General features: G+C 33.7%; 1 protein-coding gene across 1 annotated transcript; it reads left to right on the top strand.

Annotated features, from left to right (window-relative positions):
- Window positions 1-7,271: 7,271 nt before the first annotated feature.
- On the top strand, window positions 7,272-8,729 carry LOC149549280 (protein NODULATION SIGNALING PATHWAY 2-like). The gene has a single exon (XM_089794299.1). The coding sequence runs from the start codon at window positions 7,272-7,274 to the stop codon at window positions 8,727-8,729; it is 1,458 nt and encodes a 485-aa protein (XP_089650425.1).
- The last annotated feature ends 913 nt before the right edge of the window (window positions 8,730-9,642 follow it).

Consider the following 9,642-nt stretch of genomic DNA (forward strand, 5'->3'; position numbering starts at 1 on the left):
TAATAGTACCTACAATACAAGCAGTTCCATATGTAACAATAGGTGTAGATACAATGCAAATTGACAACACTAATGTTACAATTGATACAATAGAGGATCCCTTTAAGTATTTTGGTACAAATGTTAAAAATTTGGTAAGCTATGAGAGCTCAAAAGATGAGAAAGAAGAAAAAGAAAAGGAAGAAAAAAGAATGAAGTTAGAAGAAGAAAATAACAAGTTAAAAGAAGAAAAGAGAAATAGGTTAGAGGAAGAAAGAAATAAAAATGAAGAGGTAGCAAAGAAGGAAGAAGAAGAGAAAAAGAAGTTGGAAGAGGAGAAAAAGAGGAAGGAAGAAGAAGAGAAAAAGAGAAAGGAAAAAGAAGACAAGAAGAGGAAGGAAGAAGAGGAGAAGATGAATAAGTAAGATGAGAAGAAGAAAAAGAAGGATGAAGTAGAAAAGAAAAGCAAGACAAGTGAACCTAGTTCCGCTAGGCTGCTATCTGAGTCTACATTAGCAGTGTTATCAGAAATCAAGTTAGATGATGATGATCAAGCTGAATGGATCTCATCCCTTAGCAAATTGTTTGAAAGAATAAAAAGGTAAAGAGTTTAGAGAACTCTTTGATAGAAGTGGCAAAGAAGTTGCAAAGTGTAATTTATAAGAAAGTGACTGAAATTGAACCAAAGGAAAGAGAAAAGGAAGTAATCAAATCTTTTGACATTGAATTTACACATTTATTAGAAGTAGCATCTACTAAAGCTCAAATGTTACATGATGCAAAAATTTTTAGGAAAATCTGTGAAAACATTAAAGAAAATTTGAAGAGTCTTGATGAAAAGATAAAGGGATTAAGACAATGTTTGGAAGAAGGGAAAACTATGTATGGGAAGTGTGTTGGAGCACACACATTAATCAAAGACATTTCAGATGAGCTGAGCATCAAACTCAAAGAGTAAGAGGCACTTATGAATGAAGTACATAATTCCTTAGTTCATATTGTTGATCTAGAAAGGAGAATCATCAAAATCAATGATGAAATCAGACTTTTGGAGTTGCAAAAGGAAATGACACTAAAGAGATTTTCACTATTAAGGAAACACCTTACCTTGAAAATTGATATTGTACAAAGATAGTTGGAGGAATACTTTTCATTGAAGGCATCTTATGAGAAGTTCACATAAATAGATTTGGAAGTTGTAGATATTGCTTCATATGGACTATGCACAGTTCTTAGCATTTCAGATGTAGTGAAAGATAAGTGCGATATGGATTTTTCTATTTTGAAGACAAACTTTGTAGATTGCATCATGAGAATATCCACTTAGTATGAAAAGGAAGGTAAAAACAAATTTTGAGTTGTAAATAAGTTTAGATAACTTTATCATTGATGTCAAAGTGGGAGAGACAAGGAAAATTGTATATATAAATGTAAGGAGAGATAAGGAAAATTATGTAAGGGAAAGTTATAACATGTAATTGAGAGATATAAGAAAAATATGGTATATATAATGATCCACAGTTTTGAAATTTTGTAAAGGCCAATTTTGAAGTTTTGTTTTGGGACTTAGCCAATTTTCCCATATGTTGCCATCAATGTCAAAGGGGGAAATTGTTGACAATTTGGCTACGTCAAACATTTTGATGTTGTCATTTATGGCAACATAAAGTCATATGAAGTGAGAAGAACATGAACATGAAGATATGACAATTATACTTAGAAATTTGTCTAAGTGTTACGTAGTTTATCTGAAAAAATAGATAGAGTTTTGATTGGAAAGCTTCATGGACACATCATATACAAGTGTGGAGTTAGGTAGATATGCTTGAGATTATCATGATGACATATCCGAGCACACATGAGAGTATGGACAATACACATAGCGTTACGATGAGTTTACCAGTTACAAAACTGTATAGGCAGAACAAAGCATGATGAGGAAATTGATATTTTAGGTTAAGGAATTTTTTTAATGAAATAATTACTTAACTAATTAGGGATGACATCCTAGATGTTAACCCTAAGTGGGCAAAATTTAATTTTGTATTTTGGTAAAGTGTATAAAGGCATGAAGGCTGACTGGGAATATATTTGTAAATTAGCAAGGTATAAAGGAAGATTGCTAAATGTGAAGTTATATGTAGTGTAGTGCGAGATTTATGTAATATTTTATGATGCAAATTCTTATGTATGATCAAAGGAATGTGAATTGTGATATAGTTTTTTAGAAAAGAAAATCCAATATTAGATATTGAAGATATCAACAATAGTACAAAGGTTTTTGTATCTATCTCTTTGGATTGAAGAAGATTATTGTATATTGCATGTGTGGGAAGTGGGCTTGTCTTGCATACATTTTGTAATTGTATATATCAACTCCTAACATGGTTAAGGCTACTAACAAGGTGGTGCAGGAGCACCTCAAACATTCAAGCCAAAGATAAAGATCAAGGAGACTTCAAGGAACATCAAAGCAAATCAGGAGGAGGGAATGCATAATCAAGGTCAATTAATTAATTGGAGGATACTAGCACCTATTATGGGCTTCAAATAGTGCAATGTTCTGTCTTCAAAGGACCCATTTTATGTTTACAATGTCCTTAAAAGGAATAAGAACTTGAATGTAATGGACTCCAAGTCCCAAATTATGTTCATGAAGTCTAGTTGGGCCAAGGGATAAGTCTAGGACTTTAGGAAGTAATTAGAAAGGAGTGGCATCTTTAAATAAAACCTTTTCGTTATTTAATAATTCAAATTGTAAATGATAATGGCTAGTTTAGCATGTAGCGGGAAGTTTAGTTTGTTATTTGTTTTATAACTAAATCTTCAAACCCATGATGAAGTTAGTTGAGATAGTTATCAAGCATTTTTATAATTTGATTAGGAGTCTCTGTTACGAGGGTGAGAGGAGCAAGTCGGGTTGTGTACTGATAAACAAGAAACTAGTGTACAACTTTTTGTGACAGCAGCCAATAAACTATACAAAATTTGTAATATCTTTGTTTCATCAAATTGCAATTTGGTAGATTGAACTTCTATGCTTTGAGCGGGTTCCAAAACCATTTATTTTCACCCTGGATGGGCTTTCAATCATGGTAGCAACTCACTGCTGCACCTGTACTTGTTAATAGTTGGGTTTGTTCAAATTTATTTGCTGCAATAGGTTTTTCTTTTTAAAAGTAATATAGATCTTTCCATGAGTATGAAGGCCTAATACTCATGGAAATAATGGTTTAACATGTATTACATTAAACTAATCGAGCATATGCAGAGATTTGTGGAAAACAGTGTGATCACAAGATAAACAGTGAGGAAATATGGTGAAGTTGAATGCTAATGTATTGCAGTGAGCAATTTATCCAAGCAATGATATATTTTGGTGATTGGGAACATTGTATAATGTTCATTTGATGGTGAATCCATCAACAATTTGGAGTAGAAAAGTGTATAAACGGGTGACTGAGGATGCCCTAGATATTAAAGGGTTGAAGACAAATTTGGGGTTTTCGGGTTTGCAGTACCTTGTAGACCAATTGTTCTTGGCATTATTCATTTGAAGTCATTTCATGACTCTGTTGTGAGTTTGGAGGAATAATAATAAACGGTGAGTGGTCAGTCCTGTTTGAAATCAGTCATGCTTAATAGTGTTTGTCCAAAGTAACAATATGTGAGTTTTTAAGGGTGCCTGTAATTGGTCTTAGATTGACAAGTGTTTTGAAAAACAATAGAGTTACTTACACTCCAAGTCTACTGCAAGACTTTTAAATAGCCTTTTAGGCTTCTTGGTTTAGTTTGAGAAGTTTTATGTATTGAGAAGTGGGAATTAAAGTCAGAGCCCTAGAAGTCATTGAATTCAATTAATTGAGAGTCTATAAGACCAATATCATCATTTAGGAGTGTTTGTAGAAGATTTTGACAAGTTGGATCCTGGAAGCAATTAAGTTGGTTGATAGGCTACAGTGCCTAAAGCTCTCAAGTTTCTAAATCTTCTTGTGTTATTGTTAGCACCACCTTCCTCTGCATCACAAGGCCCAAATCCTCTAAGGACCGAGACACTACAGATGTAATATACTCCTATTAGGATCGATATCTTTCACAATATACTTTTGATTAGTGGATCATTTTGTGGGTACCGTCCCCATCGAGGTTCTCCCTTGGCCAAGATTACCCTAGTTAACAAGATATGGCGTTATGAGTTTCTTTATTGTATGGTTTTGTTTACTATTCAACATAGTTACTTTGCTTTCTTATGCAAGCAATAAAGTTGTTGAAGATATCCAATTTTGGGCTAAATTTTGTGAAATACTGATTCACCCCACTTCTTAGTATTTCCTATTTTAACAAAAGGTCATCTATGCTTTCTCTGTCACCCTCTACATGATGTAGGAGTAGATTATTGGATTTAAACCCAAGAATGACAAATACTGCAAGGATTTGTTTGAATTCCTCAAGGAAGAATGAACCACTACATTCCTGTCAAAGTGGTTGGGAGGAGATGCTACTAAGTTTTATGGTTTTTGTTAATTTTTTCTTTCTAGTTTATAGTAGCTGAATTGCCTATGATTTTTTTTATTTAAAGAAGACCATTATTATCTGCCTATGTGGCATATCATTTATGTTATTTTTCAATTTAAAGATTTATATGTTGTTAGTTTAAACAATTTGAATACTTTGAAGCACTTTTGTTCGCACTATGTTTTGATAAAGGCAAGAATAGGGTTGCCTTTGTTTGTTGTAATTGTGCCAGTTGCGGTCAATGTGTTGATAATGCACTAGTTATGTTTGTTCCATGAGCTAGTACCCTCTTATTGCTTTTCTTATAAAAAATAATTGAATTTTTAAAAAAAGAAAATTTATTGCTTAGTTTTCATAACCAACAAAATAAAAAATGGAAGTTTAAGATAATAGAAACTTAAGCAATTAGGAAAGAGCCTACACCACAATGGTAACTTGTGTGCATTTGAGATTAAACACATAATAATAATTAATTTCAACAAACATAATCAACAATGTAGGCTTCGACTGATTACCTATTAAACAATGAAAAATTTGAAATTTTATTATATTTATATAAATTGTATTCATGTCATGTTTGATAAATCACATAAATTTAATAATCAACTAATACAAAAACATAATATTCTTCATATTTCACCTCTTCATATATACCAATATTTAACTTAACCATGATAAAATTATAATAAAAAAATTTCTATCAAACTCTTTACAAATAATATGCAAATAATATAGAAATAAATTATAATAATCTCATCAACACAATTTAAGTTTTTCATAAATATCAATTAACTATATGCCTAACCACATTATTTACTCATATATAATCTATATGAACATTTAATTTACATAAAAAGACAAATTAATTAATGCCGATAGGCATTCTACAATGGTAGAATGGGTGGAGTGAGATGGTGTGAGTTTGTTAATATTAACTTTTAGTTTTAGGTTAACTTTGATAACCATCTACACGTCAAATCTTAAATTGAATTATAAACATAGTACAACTTTTTAAAATTAATTAATAAATGTCACATAAAATATTTGTTAAAATTATAATCTTTAAAAATATAAATATCAAATTTATTTAGAAATTAAAATAAAAAATTTAAGTTAGTGCAAAAAATAAAATAGATAGAATTAGTTAAATACAAATAATTTTGGGTGCAGTTAATTAAAATTTAATCAATTTCTTTAGATAGATTTATTTAAGATATCTATACTAGTATAAAACTTGTTCAATTAACACACACCAATATATTAGCTCAAATTATTAATAAAACATAAAAATATAAAGTAATGTTATTATATTTTCGAAGATGCTTTTATGATGTATTATGATTAAAACACCCTTCAATGTGCATGTTCTAAAAATACCTAATGAATTGTCAATTGTAACATATTCCAATTTGTTAGTTACATATGAATGTGAAATGTCTCATAAGAACAAAACTAGAAATGAATATGACCATTTTTAATTGCCTCTAAAATAACTTTGATAGACAATATATATTATATTATATTATTGTATGATCTAGAATAGGTATTTTATTGTGGCAAAATATTATCTCCTTTCAAATGGAAGGAAAACTACATTATATCACTCAATTCTTCGTTTTATATCTCTATCAAAGAATTTTTTCGACAGCTCTATCTTATCATTATAAATTTTTAAGCCTTTGACGAGATCTTTTTTTGGTTTTTATGAACTACTACGGATTGAAAAAAGAATATATGATTAGATTATATTTTTCATTGTCATTAATTAAAAGAGGAAAGAGAGAACGGAGGACATGAATATGAAATTAATTTATTTATTTATTTCAAAAAAATTTGTATACATTTTATTTTTTATTTAGTAATAATCATTAATCTATTGTATAATTTCTTTATCTTGATAATAAATGATCTATTGTATAATTTCTTATCTTGATAATAAATGAAGAATATTAAATAAAATATTAAAAAATAATATTGAGAATATCCTTAATCATTGATATGATAGAAGAAACAATATTTCCCAATTATTATTTATTAAATTGTCAAGACTACTCTTTTTTAATAGTATAAGGAGCATATTAGTTTAATTTTACCTTATGTTTTAATCATATAGCTATTTAGATTACCTATTTATATGTATAGGTTTAAGGATTTTGAAGATTGAGAATGGATATATTCCCACCAATCATGTGAAGAGTACTACAAGTAAAGCAATGTGTAGATTTTATTTTTCAATGTCACTCTTTTAGAAATTTCTTCTAAATATGTAATTGAATTTTATCACTAATATGAAACTTTTGATTTGTGTGGTGAGTGTTATGATTTTCATTATATGTTTTTTTTTACTAGCATGTACCTATTCAACTTTTAGTGTACATTCTAGATTTGTTAATAATAAAATTGGGTTGGGCTATCCTTTCTAAACTGAAAGTCGTCGACCAATTTTAATTTCAACATTTGATCTTCATAATCTGCATAATTTGTCTTTAGCCTATCCTATTATGAAAGGGACACGCTATCCTCCCCACAAAATGTATAGTTGACCCTCTATGTAATATGACATGTCAAGGGATATTGAAAACATGATATGGCGTAATCCTTTTTAAAAAACACCAACACGAAAACCCAAAAAAGGTTTCTTGACATTCCATTTGTTCCCATCAACATCCCGAGAATGTTTTGATGTTAATGGCGGGTCCCCGCATCTGGATTATAAATACACTCATCCCCCCAACAATTTGGAACACCCCTAAAACCTCAAATTTCCTGACAGAAGCATGGAGCTCTGTTTGGAAACTGGATTTGATATCCATGATCTGACTCTCTACCCATCAATGGGACTCGACTTCGTGACCTGCAACGATTTCATGATTTGTGAGCCGGAAGACATTTTCACCCAATTTAATGACATGTCTGCGGGGAACAGTTTTTCCTTTGGCGGAACCGACGTAAGTGACATCAGTTCATGCTTTACAGAGGCTTCTCAGCAGCAGTGTTTCTTCAATTCTGAGGATGCTAATAATTTCATGGATTTTGCCCTGGATTTCCAAGATCCAGTACTAGCGGAGCCTGTAGAATTGCATGAAACTCCTCACATAATTCTTCCCTGGCAAATTCTTGACGAAGCGGAGAGCAGCAGATTTACAGTGGAAAATCTGTTAAAAGCCTGGGCTGAGGCTTTGGAGAGGGAGGAGTTGGAATTGCTGAAAGTCATCAGCAATCGTCTGAAACGGAGGGTTTCAGTTACCGGAACTTACATGGAGAGAGCTGCGTACTACTTTGTCAACAGTCCGAGCCTTCCGGAGGCGGCGGAAAGTGCAGGGCAGAGACAAATGGAGGAGATTTGTAAAGAGGCGTCCGCAACGGCGTTTCAGGCGCTTTACGAGCTCTTCCCTTACGCAAGGTTCGCTCATTTTACGGCGAACCAGAGCATCCTGGAGTGCTTTGCCTCGAGCAATGCGAGGAAACTTCATGTGGTTGATTTTGATGTAAGGGAAGGTTTGCAGTGGCCGCCATTAATGGAGGCTTTGGCTGCGCAGAAGGGGAAAAGATCTTTGCAAATGCTTCGCATAACGGCCGTGAAATGGAAAGACGACGCCGGATCGACTGCACGCAGGCTTTCCGGTACCGCTGCGGCTCTCGGAATTCCCTTCTCGTACGAAGAAATCAGGTTACAAGACCTCCGGCAGCGTCTTCTGTGGCAGGAGCCTGATTTTTGCCTGGCATTTAACATGATGCTCGATCTACCACATATGCCCTGCCATCGAAGGGAAGAGGAAGCGCTCAAGTTTCTGTCACTCGCACGCGGTTCACCCTTCCCGCCGGCGATTCTGACGTCAGCATCAGCGGCTATCCACGACGGCCACGTCAGTGACACGGTGGACTACTTCTGCGCCATGCTGGAATCTCTGGAAGTGGGACTGCCCGGCGAGGGTTTGGCCATGGCCACGCGTGTGATGGAGCACATCTTCATCGCTCCGAAGATCCGGTCTAGGGTTTCGGCTTTGCAGGGCAAAGGATTAATGGAGGAGAAGCTACGGCAGATTCCGAGTGAGTGTGGATTCAGCGGCGCAGGCGTTGAGACGAGCGAAGAGAAGATGTGGCAGGCTTTGGAAGTGCTGAGATTGAATAGAGGATCAGGGAATTACACAATAGAAAATTTCAAGAATGAAATTGTTCTGAAATGGCGAGATACGCCTCTGGTTTCCTCTTCTGCCTGGAGGTGTTTTGTATAATATTTGTTACTGGTGATGGAAATGATCGATTGCAGTGTTTTGAGAATTTGAAAATAGCAGTTTGAATCACCTTCAGCTTTGTAAGCTGATCATTATTATGACCTGAGATGGGGTTTCTAAGAGTAGCCGTCCTGAACTTTGTACGAGTAACCTTCCCGAGTTTCGACATTGAAACCATGAACATACATACCTGTACGTGTCTGTAACAAGATTTCCACAATTTTTTCCCTGAAAATAATTAATGATTAGTCAGATTTCTTATTATGTTTGCCGATCTGTTGTTTAACCCAGAGCCACTGTATCCCAAATACACAATTTTCACATTCTCCAGTTTCAATAGAAGTGAAAGGCGTCTAAATATTGCAGGTAGGAAACTTGAATCTGATACAAATATTTCCCCACAAACCTGTAGTTCTAATTTAGTTATTTTAAGGAAATGACCTGAGTATATTTGCCCGGCCTTTAAAATGGCATTTTAAAAAAATGTACGACTGCCATCATCAATTTATTTGTCAATAGAAACAACAAAAACAGAGATAAAAAAAATAACATTTCAAAACAATGGCCTCCCTTGCGGCGTCGAGAATTGAGACAACAGTTAGAAAAGTGGTCTTCCTATTACACTGACTATCTAACCTGAGAGGAATCCGAGAGCTAATAGCATTGAACAAAAAATGCACCCAAACATTTGTGTTGGAGATCAAATCTTTGGTTAAAAGAAATAGAATTATATGGAACACATAAAATCAGAAGAAATTTCCCAGCTCAAAATATCAGGCTCGTTCGTTCCTGTTCATGTGAGGACTGGTTAATACGGCCAGAAGGGAGTAGACTAAGACTGTGGTGTGGCTATGTTATTAGAGAAGACAAGATCATTAAATGACCACTCGCCAAAAATTCCATGCATAGGAAA

Source organism: Cupressus sempervirens, chromosome 7 (assembly GCF_028749045.1).
Source record: "Cupressus sempervirens isolate cs-2001-9-10 chromosome 7, ASM2874904v1, whole genome shotgun sequence".
Lineage (NCBI taxonomy): Eukaryota > Viridiplantae > Streptophyta > Pinopsida > Cupressales > Cupressaceae > Cupressus > Cupressus sempervirens.